This window comes from Anarhichas minor, unplaced genomic scaffold (genome assembly GCF_050575085.1).
Source record: "Anarhichas minor isolate MPS153535 unplaced genomic scaffold, ASM5057508v1 ptg000011l, whole genome shotgun sequence".
In the NCBI taxonomy this organism is placed as follows: Eukaryota; Metazoa; Chordata; class Actinopteri; order Perciformes; family Anarhichadidae; genus Anarhichas; species Anarhichas minor.
Window position 1 is genome coordinate 14,420,001 of NW_027466457.1, and position 18,240 is coordinate 14,438,240.

The window sequence follows — 18,240 nt, forward strand, 5'->3', positions numbered from 1 at the left end:
TTAATTAGTCAAGAAACAAAAAAAAAACAGCTTGAGATCAGAGTGAAAACAAAACTACAGTGAGTTTTCAAAGCACCGCTCGGTTCGCTCGAGTCTTCGGAGAGATGAAGGAGAAGCAGTCGATCCTCCTCAAACCGTATTTGCAAAAAGGTTTCAGATAGTTTGGCGGCTTCCTACGCGCCACGACGGTTCAGTTTGACAACTTGGTATTTTCTGTGACGGATGACTCGGTGGATGCTTTGTGTGGCCTGATTGGCTTCCATCCATCCATCTAGTATTTCAAGTTCGGTGATCTCCGGCCCATCCGACCAGAATTGTAAGTTTTCAGGATAGTTTTCCACGCAGCTCTATAATAAAGAGTTCAATCGTGGCAAATATGTCCCATCAGTGTTGTTTCCACAGTCTGAAACAGGACTCTGCTGCTGTGAGTTTCATAGTCCAGCACAGTCGTCCCGTCACGATCTGCAGAAAGAGAGAAGAAGCAAATATATTTAAAAACAGCCCCAGCTCACTCGGTGGTGCTTGTAGCAAGTTTTAGCAAAGTAGAATATTCTCTGAGATTAAAGTGATTCATTTCCAAGAAAAGCTCAAATTTACAAGAAAATTCTTTGAGTTTATAAAGTCACAAATTTGTTTAGTTTATTTCTTGTCAAGGAACCACATAGCTTCATTTTACAAGGTTTGATCAACCTCAACACAGACGCCACCGTTTAACGCTGCAGTAAAGTAAGCCACAAAGTGCAAATTTAAATAATTATAGAAAGAATATGAAATAAAATATGTACAGTTGTGTGAAAAAGTGTTTGCCCCCTTCCTGATTTCTTATTTTTTTGCATGTTTGTCACACTTAAATGTTTCAGATCATCAAACAAATTTAAATATTAGACAAAGATAACACAAGTAAACACAAAATGCAGTTTTTAAATGAAGGTTTTTATTATTAAAGGGAAAAAGAAATCCAAACCTACATGGCCCTGTGTGAAAAAGTGATTGCCCCCCCCTGTTAAAACATAAATTAACTGTGGTTTATCACATCTTTGGAAAGCTGAGTTCAATTTATCTAACCACACCCAGGCCTGATTACTGCCACACCTGTTCTCAATCAAGAAATCACTTAAATAGGACCTGCCTGACAAAGTGAGGTAGACCAAAAGATCCTCAAAAGCTAGACATCATGCTGCGATCCAAAGAAATTCAGGAACAAATGAGAAACAAAGTAATTGAGATCTATCAGTCTGGAAAAGGTTACAAAGCCATTTCTAAAGCTTTGGGACTCCAGCGAACCACAGTGAGAGCTATTATCCACAAATGGCGAAAACATGGAACAGTGGTGAACCTTCCCAGGAGTGGCCGGCCGACCAAAATTACCCCAAGAGCGCAGCGACGACTCATCCAAGAGGTCACAAAAGACCCCAGAACAACATCCAAGGAACTGCAGGCCTCACTTGCCTCAATTAAGGTCAGTGTTCATGACCCCACCATAAGAAAGAGACTGGGCAAAAACATAAACACATTACGCTTCAGAGTATTTGGTCCTTCCTGTTATTCTACATTCAGAGCCAACAAGGCACATGTCCGGTGTCTCAGACTAAACATTCCCATACAACAAAACTGCATCGTCAATTAAAGGGAAACGGCATTTTTTTCCCGAAATACGTTTGTTTTATCACTAATATGTTTCTGATCAAAGCCCGGGGAAGTCCACACAGTGAGGAGGTCAGTGTGTGTGACGGCTCAGACAAACTCAGGACCTTCACTCAGTAGACCGTCGTCAGAGTTTAGGGTTGATGTGAGCGGTGAGACTAATCTATGCAGTAAATGCACCTTAAAAGCAAAACAATGAGCTAAAAGAGGCTTAAGAGCTGTGGAGTTGGGTAATAGTCGTGTATGGGTTTCCCCTGTCACATAGTCGTTTGATTAAGTGTTGATATTTTAAAATATTCGGTAGAAATTTAAGCATAAAAATTATTTTACTACAGTTTTAATTAAACAACGTATCCTCAAATGGTTCGTATGATATTTTTAGAAAAGTTACTTTTGTTATTTTTTGTGCGTTTCCCAACTAAATCTCCAGCAACACGAGCGATCTCCTGCGATAAGGCAACAAGATGACTTGGTTAGATTTAGGAAGAGATGGTGGTTTGGGCTAAAATAACTGCGGAAGTTACGAATACGAAACACAAATAAATCAACATTAGCTTTTGGTTTCACACGGGACGCGAATAGCGGTCTCCTGAGTGAAAGTTTATTGTATTTAGACCCACTCATCCACCCCCACGTCACCTGTAATGGCTTACGATTACGTGGATTAAATACAAATTGATTACTCGGATTGCAAACAAATTATAGTGCATTACTTTCCGTAGGTTTGCGAACAGCTTTATGAGAACCGCTGCTTTACGCCATGTTTTAAATAGAGCTCCTTTTATCAGTTCAAACCGTTGACAACCATCTTTTTCTTCTGCTGAGTTAAAAGGTGAACCTCATTATCCATTCCACTGAGAGATCGTATAAGAACCTCTCAGAAGTTAATGCAGTATTGTATGAAACACTATAAAGTATGTGCTTCAATTGGATCAATCCATTTTTTTAAACTGCCGTCCAGCTATATGCATCTGTACTGAATGTCACATACTGTCGACCTTTGTTAAAAGATAATATGCTTCAACTTATCTTGGGATGATAATGTCAGCAGCCTCATGTCTACATATGGGCATATTTGGAATGAGCTTTGCGAGCTCACTTGTGTATCTTCCAGATATCTCGGGAGTATGTTTTAGTTCAAACCGTCAAGAGCGGCTGCCTGAGACTGTAGTTCATCATCTTTAGAATATTACCTCTTACTGAGGCTGCCTCTCCGTGCTGCCGTTTAGATGGCCTCCTTCATAGTCCAGCTGGCACAGGATCATGTTGTTCTTGAGGAAAAACTTGTCTCCCACGCAAAACCTGCAGAGAGAGTATAAAAATATGGATCTGGGTCTCGGTTGTTTGCCTGAGCCGAAGTGAAGCATGAGCTCCCGGAGGAGCATTTCAGGCATATTTTCAGCACTGCTATGATAATCAGAAAATTAATCTTGCATGATTGCTGGCTGATTAACAATCCAAGTGATATACAAAGTTTTTAACCCCCTCGGGGTTGTAAACCTCATCACATTCTGATTATAATGCATTGGTGATGTGCTCATAATGACCGGTGAGCTCACTAGTGCACCTCCCACAGATAAGTCAACTGAATTTGATCTCCCTGGCTAATTGCTCCCCTAATCTTACCTCTGGCGGCAGAGCTGACAGGCAAAGCAGTCTAAATGGTAGACGTTGTCTCTGGCTCTCATCACCATCTCAAAGGCAGGGATCAGCTTACTGCAGGCTGCACAGTTCCCCGTCACCCCGAAGAGCCTGCAGAGGGGAAGAGGACGACAAGCAGACCTTTAGTCTGGACGCACTTAAGATACATTTCCGCCAAGAGAGTGAAGAGGAAAAAAAAACACTGAAATATAAGAAAAGAGGACAAGCTTGAAAAGTAGTTCAACGGGACCTTGCAATTGGGTCTCAGATGTTGCTCAATCATGCAGCTTTTTCTGCAAATAATACTGTTTTAAAGTGATAAACTGCACTGCGTTTCCTGCAGATTGTTGCTGGTTTATTGCTGCTGCAGCGCTTCCATCATATTGTATGGATTTTGTGCGTAATTAAGAGCAGCCAGGCGGGAGGAAACATTCCCATCAGCCTCCTAGTTGTAATTCTGAGTAGGAGAAATTTCTATCCACATATTGAAAGATAACTGCAGTAGTGTCAACAATCTAGAGCCCCAAAAAACAATAAATGCAAAGCTGCTATCGTTGGCAGTTAAATGTAAGTAAAATCCAATAACACTGATATAACCAATGTTGGCTAATTAACAGGACCAAGAGTCCACACACATGCTCACAATGACGCGCTGATGTTTAGCAGGTATTTATCATGTTCACCATCGTAGTTTAACATGCTAGCATTTGATAATTTGCATTAAACACAATGCAGGTCTTTGGTCATCAACCAAAGTATTTAAATGTTTCCCTGAGGGCGCAGCGCTAAAGGGAGAAGTTGAGGGATTCATCCTTTGGGGAACATGAATGTCTGAACCAAATTTCATAGCAACCCATCCAGTAGCTGTGGAGGCATTTTGCTCAACACCACAAATGTTAACATCAAGGTGGCGCTAGATGAAAAGTCAGAGGATCACAAAAAGTCAGTGGGATTCATCTTCTGGGGAACATGAATGTCTGCACAAAAAGTAGTTGAGATCTTTCAGTCTGCTATAGCCTGTTTTTAGGTAACACCTCAGAATACAGAACACAACATTATGAGTCAAGAAACAATTGACAAATCAGGATCTGACTGACTAATACTAATAATAACTTTATGTCACAGCACCTTTTAAAACTACCGTAACAAAGTGCTTCACTGACGAGGACGAATAAAAGAATGCAAATACACAGTTAACAAGATAAAACAACAGATAAAAGTACACAGAAAGCAGCAATAAAATAAGTCAATAAGCCAAAAGATAAGTTTGTCTAGAGATTATTTAAAGAGGGCAGGAAAATAGTTACGACTAAATGGACTGCATAGTAATGTAAATATCAAATGATACGTTAAAGAACCGAATATGAAGAACTATGTTAACACGTTTGTGTCCAAATTCTGATCAACTGTTTCTGAATATAAATCGGCAACAGAGCAGCATTAAACTAACACGTATTCATACTCGGATACAGATATCTAGGAACTAATCCTCACATACAGTTCCATAACAAAGCATCTCAAAGTCTGTTCTCCAGTATCTCATTATTATCTATTTCGACCTAGATTCACAGTTATTCAGGAACTACTTAATAGGGTTTCATTAATTACCAGTTGGCACCCGATGTGTTCCTAATTCATTTCTTCGTAACTGCTCAAAATGGTGTGCAGCAATCTCTAAACCCTTTAGGCAATCATCTAGAAATATGTGGGAAAAAATAGAAAAATTAAAAAAATGCAAGAACTTCTTTTTCTAAACGTATGTGTGGCTCAATTTAGGCTGCGTTGATATATATGGTGTGATCAAAGGCCTGGTGATGCAGCTGGCCATCAATATTCAACCATTATCATCTCTTCTTAACAAACCTCTGTTGCTGCTGCAGGAAACATAAAGTGCTTAAGATTTTTGTCAATTCTAAAAGCTTTAATAAACTGGATTTATAACTTGAATCACTGTTGCACTATATCAACAGCTGATAAATGGCAGAAAAATGGAGATTCACTGATATGAAAATGTCAATTTATATGAAAATGTCATACTTTAAAAGCCAGATGGTGTTTTTTATGCCTAATAGGACTTTAAAACTGACTTTAGAGGTAAGAACTTGAGTCAATCTATTATACTTTTTTGAAACTAGCAATTTATCAGTCACCATTTGAACTATGTCCTCACACTACCTGAGAACAAACCCTGTGTTGTTTTTAAATAGTCCGTGACTCGGTGCTGACCAGCAGCAGATTGCTTCACCTCTCGTTCACCTCTAAAAGAACGAACAAACGGCTCCCTAAGAGCCTGACACACATGGAGATAAGTTGCGGCTGCTGATTTCCATATTCCATTAGAGGCCCGATAGAAAAGGAGGTTTGGTGAGCAACAGCTATGAAAAACGACGTCCGCAAAAATAAAAAAGGAGGGAGGAGAGAGGCAAGCATGTGTCTCCCAGAGCTTCACACGACAAATGAAAAACCGTCATCAAACGAGTGACCAACGCGGGAACAAAAGCGAGTCCTAATTAACCAAATGTTCTGATCTAACGAGCCTGAGTCCTGAGCGGGCACCTGGTGGGGTTTTCTTTTTCCTCCTCCTTAACGAGGCAATGGAGCTCAATGCTAATTCTCTACTAATGGTCCAATTAAAAGAAATCACATGGTTTTAATCCTGCTCTTCAAAGGCTTTTGGTCTGCACCCTCACAATGATGAGGAAAACAGGAGGCAATCTAGCCAATTTAACTGTCAAAAGGGGTTTTGGTCTCCTAAGTGCAGCGCAGCTAATGAGAGACTTAGCTCCAACCAAATCCAGCTGGATTTTACATGAGACTAACACATGAGTTCAGCAATGTGGCTGAGATATCAGGAGTTCTCCTGCTGACCTGACACCAGACGTCGTTATTTCAGGCAAGAAAATGGAGGCTGTATAGCTCTCAGAAGGGCCGATTGAGCCGGGGGTTTAGGTTTGTTTAGAAGTGATTCATGGTCAGAAGACTGTTTGAATCCAAAGTGTATTTAAAACATACTTATTCATAAATTCATTGTGTCACGATCCACAGGCACTAGAGGTCGAGTTCAGACAATCTGAAAACATTTATCCTTATCTTTAGAGGGTTTGAAGTGTTATAGACCTCCTGCCCCATTACAAGGCAGATCCTTTAAGTACAAGCATAGTAGACACTTCAATTACCTACTTAAAGCAAAAGTAGTTTGTATATTCGCTTCCCTGCCCTAAGTTAAGAAATTGATACCACTAAATATGTCGCTGGAGCCAGGAGACGAGTTAGCTTAGCATGGAATACTGTAAACGGAGAGAAACAGCTTGCCTAGCTCTCTCGCAAAGCTAACAAAAGCCACTTACCAGCACCTATAATGCTAACTAAAATCTTTATGTATCTTGTTGGTTTATAAAGTCCAAAAAAATGAAACTTTAGATAAGAGACTCGTACGGATCCCGGACAAAACACGTTCCGGCACAAAACCCTTCTTACAAGGCAACTTGCCTCTAGACAGAACCAGGCTAGCGATTTTCAGTCTTTATGCTAAGCTAAATTAACCGGCTTCAGTTTCATAATTACTGTGCAAACATGATAGTGGTGTAAATCTTGTCATCTAACTCTCTGGAAGAAAGCGAATTAACGTAGTTTCCAAATCGTTGAACTAGTCCTTAAAGCTACAGTGTGGAGGATGTTGTTGCATCAAGCTGTGTGATTGCAGATCGCTGCATGAGTAAAAATGATTTTATGGTCTCAAAAAAGTATAAATTGCAAGTCTCCTTCAAACTTCAAAGGCACACTGTAGGGCTTGTGTAAAATTAAAGAGCCATTATTCTACATGGAAAAAATGGCACAACATTCTTGTGTTTCACTAATCAGTCGAGTGGGAGGGAGGTTCTCTATCAGCGTTTGGTATTGGTTCAAAGCTAAGATGTGTCATCAAATAGGGAAGGGGGAAAAAACAACACTCCTGCCCTTCCAAGACTGCAGTAACGTGGGCGGTCGAGTGCAAAACTGTGGTACCGCCGTTCACCTCGTTCAGAGGCCGTCCATACCATAATAACGTTACTTTAGCGGCTGGCGGTTGTCGTGATTTCGCACTCGTGTTGCTCACACTACAGCAGCTTCACAAGCGTAGGTCAGAGAACTACGGTGGCCTTCAGGTAAGGTAAAAAAAAACGCAAAGAGTTTGGTTTGTCCGTTGTGGGCTACTGTAGAAACATGGTGGACCTGCTCCCTACGTAGATATAATCGGCTCATTCTAAGCTAACGAAAACACAACGATTCCTAGTTTCTCGTTATTATACAGTAATGAAAACATAGTTATGAATATTATATTCGTTTTCTGATAATTATCCCTCGAAAGGCTACACACTGGCCCTTTGTTGCATTATTAAATCATAATTTGTGTATCTTTGTGCAAACTTCACCCTCTATTCTCTCATTTCTTTCTGTGTCAACTGTTAATTGTCTAAAGAATAAGTAAAATTGGCATAAATGTTCATTAAGAATGTTAGGTGACCAGAGAAATAAACCCTTTTTCAGGATCAGTAGAAGGCAGAAAAGTATGTGTCCACTAAAGACTTTTAATACACAGTGTGGAGTCCCAATGACTCAAAATAGACTCAAGTAGCTCATCCAAACAGGTCCGGGTAAAACATGCTTGGACTTGTTTTGTATTATTTCTAAGAAATATGACACACCTTCTGTGTGGTTTCCTCTGAAAGCTTCATTAAATCAGCCTAAAGGTTGGTGGTTTTCACAGTCAGTCATTTGGAAATCTATTTACTTCGTTGTTTCGTGGTGTACACTTTATTGTATTTGTACATTTCTCAGATAAAATCACCACATCTGTCCTGCTGTTGTTAATGGAGGCTCTCAGATTCAACTTAATACCTCTGTTCCCACAGCTTCTCTGATAAATTACCAGGCTGTCTTATCCGGAGTGGATCTACAGTCTGCTTCAGCTCTTTCAATCTTATACAGTACACATGACTAACATACTGCAAACTCTGCACTTGACAGCAGTGTTTGCTGGGACGATTTGCTTTGAAGCTGCGTATAAAGCTCCCGGGGTCGTTCTCAGTCCATTCTCGCACCTGTTTGGGGGCTTACCTCAGGTAGTCTCTGCGGCAGAGGATGAGGTTGGCCCGGGTGTAGAGGGTGGAGCCCACCCGGCCCAGGCGGCAGTCGCAGCAGGCACACTTCAGACAGTCCTCGTGCCAGTACCTGTCCAAGGCCTGCAGCATGAAGCGGTCCCGGATCTTCCCGTTGCAGCCGGCGCAGCCCCTCGGCTTCTCTCTGGACTGGAGGGAGACGAGGGACACGCCTGGCAGGTGATAAACAGGTTGACAAGAGAGACAAATTAAGAGAGACAGGTGAGGTTAAATTAGAAAGCTGATCATGATTGTCTACTGAATTTATACAGTATTGAAATAATCAAAAGGTATCTTATACTACAGATAAGAGAGATATCATTTGATCATTATACATGTACTCTTGAATATCACACACTATGGTGAATATCACTACATTATTGTTGGGTCACCATATATGTAAAATGTGATCCTTTATAAGAATATAATGTTGGTATAATGTCATAATAAAGCACATAACGTCATGTTCCTGTAATAATACAACAGTAGTGTTCTGCTAGGGAGGAGCCAACTTCACCATTAATCATCATAAAAGTATTTCTTAAGTTTGACATTCAAATCTGTTTGCTGCTATCTTTTATTTAAATGTATTTCATGCTGCACAGTTGCACACTATCCTCCTCAAAACCTTCTTTCTGCTGTCATACATACATAGAAAAAGGAAATACACATTCACGTCGGAGAAAAGAGACATGTATCTTAGACCTCTGTACTTACTCTCCTCCTTGTCCAGCACCATCCTTTTCTGAGAAAAAAAACAACAATCCAACAAGGAGACCCCTCAAGATAATAAAAAAAAAAACCGAAGAGCGATAATAAACACAGAGGGCTTTGACACTCGCTCCTCAAACTTCAGCTCCGCTCCTCATTACCGCGAAGAAAGCCAAGGGAAACAGCCATTGAGTCGCTTTCTCGGTAAAGAGCGCCTCCGGGTATATATATATATATATATATATATATATATATATAAATATCACCTTTCCGGCAGGAGAGATGTCCTCAAATTAAGAGTGGCTGTGTGTCTTATCGCAGCTGATGTCAGTGCATAAGCATTTCTGTATCTGCACAGACTGCGGCTGCTGCCCTCAAATGAGCTCCTCTGCACAGACCTCCCTCTCCCTCTCTCTCTCTCTCTCTCTCTCTCTCTCTCTCTCTCTCTCTCTCTCTGCAAAAAAAATACTCCCACACTCAAATGGGTTGGTTTTTTTTCCAACGCTGCGTGCTAATTATATAAAGTCATTATGCTCAGATCTGATAGTAACCGCCCCCTCCCTCTCTGAATCAATTATTCAATAGACAGTCACACACCAGGACAGCCCGGGCCTGAGGTGTTTTAGAATGAGCTTATTCAACTCCAAGGACACCAATTATCTCCAGGGCGCCCTGTAGTCAAAGCACCGGCTTTTACGCACGGCAGATGCGGCGCCTTTTACGGCGCACGTTCACATCTGCGTGCGCGCCAGTTTGTATGTGTGTGTGTGAGACATATAATCAGTTTATTCTTGTGCACTTGTCTTTTTTTCTCTTTGTGACAAAAGTAATACCAGCTTAGATGAGGGTAAGAATACACACTTAGAGTATTACAAATAAGATAAAAGGCATTACCTTGCACTGCAGCTGGATTCTCGCGAGATTATGGACTAACTTTGGTGTGTCTGTAGGAGGAGCTTTCTGTTTAAAAGCACCAGATAGAAGCTTCTCAGGGGAGTTCATTGTTCAGTTGACGTGCAGACAGGTTGTTGCTGCCCAACGGCCAAGGGCCCAGCCTAACTTTGTTTGTTGACTGAGGGATAGCCTTTTGTTTCCTTTTTAAAGGTTTGTTTTGTCTTTCACTTTCATACTTGTATGTTGTTCCCCCCACAATCTTAACAAAACCATTCTGAACTGCTTGTTGTCTTCAAATAAACACACCTCTCATGTGTATGCATCCCGCTGTCGTCCAGAAGTATACACAGACCTCGTTAGTGAGTGTAGTAATGAATCGAAATTGACCCTCGAACCCCAAAATGAAATTCTGTGATGCTGATGACTGTTCTGATGGTGATTGGAGGGTTTGAGCATACCTAATCATGGCAGCACACTCAGATGTTAGCCTTTTCTTATGGCTTTGAACCTATAGGATCAAGTAGTGTTGCAAGGGACGGGAGATGCTCATCGACAGCTGCCTCATAAGATGTTTTCCCATTTCCCTTTGCCACTGCAGCTGCTGTGTTTGCAGAGTCTTCCTGTAGCAGTGGCACTACATTTGAGCCGAAAACTATTTTCTCCTCTGAGAGCTCCACGGTGGCATAATTAAAGGACGACAGCAGAGAAAGGCACCTGCTAACACTGGCGCATTCATCAGATGTCAGTGTTTACTTGCTAAGGCTGCCCCTCTGGGAGACTGCTGTTTGTGTCCCATGCTAAACAAAAAAAGAAGACATTTGGTTATTAGTCATGTGAGTCGTTCCATTTTATTTCCATTTTATTTCCATTTTATGCTACTTTGTACTACTCTGCGACAAAAATTTTACTTTTTACTCCACCACATTTATTTGATTACTACTTACTGTTCATATTCTGAAAATTGATACAAAGTATAAATAATTGATATATAATTTATACAAATACTTTTGGTACTTAAAGTTTATTTTGATACAAATACTTTTGTACTTTTAATTGTGTACGATTTTGAATGCAGAACTCTTACTTAACAGAATATTTTGACTCTGTGGTGTTGTTACTTTTACTTCAGCAAAAGACCTGAATACTTCTTCCAACACTGTCTACCAGGCCTGTAACTTATAGTAGAGCTATGATACTACAAATCCTAAAAATTATAAGAATACCGCAGATGAAACCAGCTATAAAGTTCTATAATAAACATACCACAGACCACCAAGTCCTTGTAGTATTATTAGAATATCATATGAATAGCATGAAATCTAAATAGCCTTGGAACTCACTGTTGAGTCCCAGACCTGCTGTACGTCACTATATTGAGGATTTAGGAATCAAAATACCACGAAGTATGTTAAGGTCATTATTTAAAGTTAATCTTGAGCACCACAGACGCATCATTTGTCCCTGCGGATAGATTATTGAAACAACATAGTGATTTTCATTGGGGGGGGGGTTCAAGGCCGGTCCATAAACAACACTGCAGTCTGCTTTCCAAACAGATCACCCGGGCCTAAATCCTCCTCATTAGAAGCTGTGGCATAAACAACTGTTCTAACATGGCCCCTGGATCAGGTCACACTAATTAACCAGCACCATCGACCGACAATTCCCTCATTATCCGCCCTCTCATCTGATCGCATATAGGCCGTCAAGACAGCTAACGATCAACCGACTAATTAATCAGTTGATGAGGTGCACGTGAAGCTCCGGGTTCTCTCTTCATTTGCGAGACACATGGGAGCTAATTAGTTCAATTATTAATGCATCTAATTAAATAGTTTCTCTGGGTAATCATGGTTGAAGTCTCGTCCTCAGTCGGCTGCGGTGATAAATGGATCTGCGCTGCATTAGACCCCTCTTGTCCTTTATTTTGACATGCTTAAACTCTAATGCAATGCCTGGCCTCGGCCTAAACATTACAGGCTATTCACAGGCCCGGACCCCATTAGGCTAATTGTGCTAAAAGCAGTCTGTGGCTGACATTAAAGGTGAGCTGTGGTTTGAGCTCTAATTAGCAGTCTGTGAAAATAGGAAACCTTCTTCTTTTCTTTTTCTTTTTTTTGAGCCATCTGCTGTGGCTTGCCTCGCCATCATGTCCTCTGTGTGAAAAGGGCAGAGACAAATTTAGGCAGTGTTTTTTGTGTGGAAGGGCTGTTTTGTCAGATATAATGCCATGAGAGGCCACACAGCACATTTCATACATAACAGCTGAATTTAGAGCAGGAATACAAGAGAACCGCTGCAGCTTGTGGCAGCAAGGCCGGTGGTTTTGCATATAAAACCACAGAACTCCTGCTTCTAGACAGACTGGACAGAGAAAAACTGTGTTACTTACACCATTTACTACCATCTATGTTTACTTTACATTTCCATCATTTTCCAACACATGCCTTATTTAGATTTTTTCTCTTTTTGTTAGACCAGGAGTAGGCAAACTTAGACGTGTGCGTCCATTGGCATGTGGTAGCTTAACCAATGGCACACTAGCAATAAGTGTCCAAGATCATTTTTGGGAAATGTTGAAGTGCCTTCACATCGGCATGCCACATAAGCTCTCTACCATTGTCAGCGGATCCCTTGTTATTTTTACGGTAGTTTAATTCATTCCCCCCCCCCCCCCGTCTGCATTCTGCAAAGACCGGCCCTACTCTGCCTTTGATTGTCTAGCACTTGTTACCCTTTTCTCAGAATTTCTTACATTTCTTGCTGTGAACAAAATCTGATTCAGCCTTATATCACGCTTGCAGAATTGTACAATGACGCATGGCTAACGTTGTGAAAGGACTGGTTATGTTTAGGCAACAATACTACTTGGTTAAGGTGAGAAAAAACATCACGGTTTGTGTTAAAATAATTGTGTAACAAAGTAACGTAACAACGTACCGTAACAAGGTAACGTAACAACGTAATGTGCTCACACAGGACACGAACAGCAGTCTCCTGGGTAAAAGTCCTGTGTTTGTCTGAGTTTTAGTGCTCACAGAGCAGTGGCTGTATGAGTTTTGTTTCATGACAACTGAGCAAACTTAATCTGTTGATGAGAACAAGCGAGTAAGTGGACCCCGTGTTTAGTAAGGTCAATAATGAAGTGCCAAGCCCCGTCAGTCAATTGATGGGAAGCAAGCATCACATGATGAAGCACTGATATGAAATATCTTTTGCAGAAAAATAGAAGAATAGATAAGGAATCAAAGAAACCATGGCCAAAACAAATACAGGAGTTTGTGAAAATATTACATTTTTCAGTCTGGCACCAAACGGAGACTAACAAGGCCTCGTAACATCTTCAGGAAGACAGAAATAATAACATTTTCAGATTAGCTTCACTAGCAATGTGCTTCCCCAGGGAGGTTTCTCTGATTGTGATAGAGCTGCACCTGAACTCCCAAGAGGTCCGACCACCAGGGAGAAGATTATTTGTTATGATCCCACGGCTGACTGGGAAAATCTGGGGAAGAAAACAAAGTGTTTACATGTTGCTGTGGTGCCTTCGAGCAAGGCATGTGATACTCAGATTAACCAGTGGAGCTTCTTTGTGGTTTTATTGGGCAGTTGGGATGGATGGTAGACTCAAGAAGGTTGTACTTCCTCATGTTGGGATTAAAAACACTCTGCATATATAACTATTGACATTAAATTTGTGTTTAATTATGTTGACCAGAAGGCTGATGTCTATGTTTGTTTTTGTTTTTTTAGGATTTCCATATTATTAAACTCTAAGTCTGATATATCAGAGTTCTCGGAGCAATCTAAGATGAGATGGAACTTTATTTATCCTGAGGGAAACTGTTGTACAGCAGTTGGCTTATGGAAATGGTATTCGTTAAAGGCCGCTAAAAACTATCACTATTATTCAATAAATAACATGTGATTGTTTTTCAAGAAAACACCATCATTATATAAACATAATGTATGTAGCACCCACACAATGTAGTGTTGACATTGATTTCTAGACTTCAATTTTGAAGCCACAAGTTTATCATTTTGGCCGTCGCCATCTTGTTATTTTTGCAACCAATGACCAGAAGTGACGATATGAGAGACGCCGTATACGGATCTGGCAACGGCAGCGACCTGTCAATCAGGCAGCCCCCCCCCCCCCAAAGCATATCCTGCTTTATGGACTATTTGACTCTAAATGGACCATAATTGACTAAATGAACATCATGCTGTATTGAAGAAGACTTGAAACTAGAGATTGAGACCATAAACTCATGTTTACAATGTTTACTGAGGTAATAAATCAAGAGAGAAGTAGAGTCATTTTCTCATAGACTTCTATACAACCAGAGGAGTCGCCCCCTGATGGACACTAGAGAGAATGCAGGTTTAAAACACTTAAGCATTGGCTTCACTTTTCAGAACCGGAGATTGCTGCCTGGGTTTCACTTTGGCTCTCTATAGGCCTCGATCACAGCAGACATTTTGACTTGCCATAGTAGAAAAGCACAGGTCTAACTAAAAACAATATTACATTTCAAGTGTCCCTGTGTGTCATGACAGTGGGACAGTGAGGAGGAACCCAGAAACTGAATCAGCTAAATAGAATTCAGCCATCGTTCATTTCATTATTTACACCATGTGCTGTTCCTGCTGTGACATCAGGAGCTGCTCTGATTCGGTGACCGACTACAAGAGCTTTAGAGGGCATCTCTGTGATATCAAGCTCTTTATCAGATTCACTTCATTTGCAGAGTTTTTGGCAGCGTCACTGCAAGAGGATACCAACATCTTACAAAGCAGTATTCAGTGCACAGACAGCAGGACATCACATTTAGTGTAACAGGAGACTGCAGGACACTGACTAGACCTCGGGCAATTCATAAAACATATGAAAAGGATTACAAGCAGCTTTACATTCAATCAATGTTTAATAAAACCAGATGTAAAAATAAATGTTGAATTTTTCACTTCTATGCGTCTTTTAATAGAGGATGCATCACATTTTTCAGGGAGTGGATGTCACATGTTTAGAAAGAAAAAACTCTTCAGATGCAGCATATATTATACATCCAGCAAGCAATCACTGTGTGCACTCATGCAGCATGACACAGTGCACGGCATCGAAAAAGAAAAGTGTCCCCTCGAGCAAATCATACGGGCTGGTGTTCAAATGATGTTTTCCTTGAGGTTATAGGAGGAAAACATACGTTTTAGTAGAATCATTTCACCTGTATCCTGTTTTTTTTTGTTGATTTGAATTAGAAACAAACTATTATTTTACCTTGTACCACCCTGACAAATTGTTTCCACATATTTTAAGGAAGCAACTTTAACAACAATTTATTTTTGCGGGTCGCAGAAAGGGATGTTGAACGTGGCTCTTGCGTGAATCCATTTCAGTTGTAGGTTCAGCTCTTTGGAAGCCATCCAATCCCCTGTCAGTCTGACTAAGCTGCAGAGGTTTAGATTGGAGTGGGGATGTGCTCACCAGCTGTGAGATTAAGGGGAACTGATCGATGGCCTCTCTGATTGGCTCTCGACGGTGTCACAGCAGCATCCAATCCCCTTGGTTCAGATGGTTTTCCTCGGTCCAGCCAAAACCAATTCTTCCTCCACGCAGGGGCCGAATAAGATCACTGACCTGAAGCTACAAGGCCACGCTCGGAGGTTCTGTCTCCATCCGTCTGCACTCCTCTTCCCTCTCACAAAAATGAGACAGACGGGGAAGAAGAGGAGGGGGGGAGAAGATGAAGAGTTGACTAGAGTTGATATGACGAGCATTTTTGCACCATTACAGATTTACACTTTCCTCGTTTTATTTGACGTGTGTTTTCCTAACATCTTTGTCATTAAGTCAGCAGTGTTTCTCCGCCACTCTCTCCAGAAATGACATGTCAGTCAAACTCAGCAGGTGGCAACGTGATGTCTTTCTTTCCTCAGACTTTCGGTTCAGTCTCTGGAGGTGGAGCTCTTTTCTTTTCCTCTAAAACCACGGCTGCTCCTTCCAGCGACAGAGCTCCTCTATCTATTCAAAGCAAACCGCTGTTGCTGCAGCTGGAAATGTAAAATGCATGACTTTCCCTGTGTGGCAAAGGATTTTTCTTTTTCTTTTTTATGAAGAGAAAATGTCTTTCATGAACTTTATAGAGAGTAGAAAGGAATCTCAGGGGTCATTGGTTTAAAAGCTAAAAACATAAAAAGCTTTGCAATGCATGCAAGATAATGTAAGCTGCACATAAAAGGACGTTTAAATGTGGAAACTGTGACTGAGGAAAAGTGTTTGCTTCATTCACTGATTCCAAACAACTACCAAAATGACTCCTGTAGAGATGATGCTGAGGATGAGGATGATGATGAACACGAGGAGGCTGCAGTGCTTCCTGTCTGCTCTTCACCAAATAAATATCCCCCACTTGATGCGTGAAAGAGGCACTGAGCAATCAGGAGAGACAAGTTGATCAAAAACACAAGATTCATTTAACTTGCATAAGCTGCAGGATTTCAAGTTGTCATCCGTCGGCACTTTAATGTGTTTTGTCTGATCTGAATGGAGTTGATTTCAAATAAGTAAAAAAAGCTTGAGGCTTTATTCCATAGAGCTCAGAAGTAGTCGTTTATCTTCACCGAAGATTAAAGGCAACAAACATCTAATATCATCAAACATACAAGAGAATACTGAACTATTTTAGTGTTATTTTCAGGAGGGTTTTATCTGTCGTGTATTTCATTTATTGTTTTGTCAGTTACTTTTTATGCTGCCGTCTTGACCAGGTCTCCCTTTGCTCCCTTCTGTGTTTGAATAAAGGTTAAATAGATAAATACCTGTTTTTTTATCACATACATACTTGTACAAATGTACAAATGCCTCCATAGAGGTCACAAGTGGTCACTGAATATTAGATATAAATGATTCTAAAAGTTGTTTTTTTCCATTTTACTGCTCTGAATTGATCCTGTGTGTAATAGATCAGATAAGCAGGAAATCATTAAGGGGGGTGGAGAGTACATTATGATGGTGCTTTGTGCTGCCATCTAGTGGATACTTCAGGAGCATTTGTTTCGGAGGCCAGAAATCAGTGTAATAATGGTGCATTTCTCACTTTTCCTGCCTCCAAACCAGCTATTTTTAGCAGCTCCACACAGGAAATTCCTCTTTCCTGAAGGCTTTAGAGAAACGCCTCCTCTCATGGTCATTTAATTAAAGTTGAGCTCAAAGTGAAGCAGCACTAAAGCTAAACTAAAACTGCATCTTATTAAGCAATGTTTAACTTTAATTTCCTCTGGAGCAGTCGATGTTTTTACAAAAGAGATATTCGTCTATAAAACGTTGCATACGTGAACTCATTTTGTCAGGATGGGTAGTGCATTCTTTCTTTACAGGATCATGGTGACATAACTGGATTTAAGAAGCGCAACAGCACTGAATGAGTTCATGCCCTTAATCGGTGTGCGTTAGTGTTTTTCATGAAGTTTAAAAGTTCAAGACATTTTTCAGATCAATAATTATTAAATTGACCAATTACTATTTACACAATATATCATACTAAATGGTTAATAGCAACATTATTGTACAGGTGAATGTATTTAAATGATATATCAATTGGAAATGTAAGAGACTGAGTATAACGTATTACAATGAACAGTATAGTCAACAATAAACAAACACTATGGCTTCCAGGAAGAAGCATTACTATGAAAAGAATTATAAATGCATCAAAACTGACATTTTCCCTCCTGAAACATTATAAACCGGCTGCGCAACAACTCTGAACTGAAGACATCTCCACATTTTAAACACATAGACTGTAAATAAGAAGTGGACGTAGTCATCATGACGCCACCGATTGGTTTGTGAACTGCCGTTTTGAAGCTTTAAGTTTGGCATTTTGGCCATCGCCATCTTGTTTTTTTGCAACCAGTGAACGGAAATGACCATAATCGGACTTTAGAGGAGTGAAGTAGAGACGCCGTATCCTCATGCAACGGTTCGTATGATGTAAAAAATGTACTAATTTTTGTACATATTCCTATAGATGTCCAGCAACACGTGTCAATTGTTATATGCATACAGTCTTTGCAAAATAAATTCCAGCAACACGTGTCAATTGTTATATGCATACAGTCTTTGCAAAATAAATGGATGAGACCAGCCTGGGTGAGACCTGTCAATCATAAGGCAGCCCCTTCCTAAAACATACCCTGCTTTATCATC

At 40.5% G+C, this 18,240-nt stretch overlaps 1 protein-coding gene across 1 annotated transcript; it reads right to left on the reverse strand.

Annotated features, from left to right (window-relative positions):
• Window positions 1–2,840: 2,840 nt before the first annotated feature.
• Window positions 2,841–9,400, reverse strand: LOC142948114 (rhombotin-1-like). Its single transcript, XM_076089997.1, has 4 exons — window positions 9,141–9,400; window positions 8,383–8,596; window positions 3,271–3,396; window positions 2,841–2,946 (listed from the first exon to the last, which is right to left on the reverse strand). Exons 1-4 carry the CDS (start codon window positions 9,160–9,162, stop codon window positions 2,841–2,843), a joined length of 468 nt encoding a protein of 155 aa, XP_075946112.1. The 5' UTR covers window positions 9,163–9,400.
• Window positions 9,401–18,240: the final 8,840 nt, after the last annotated feature.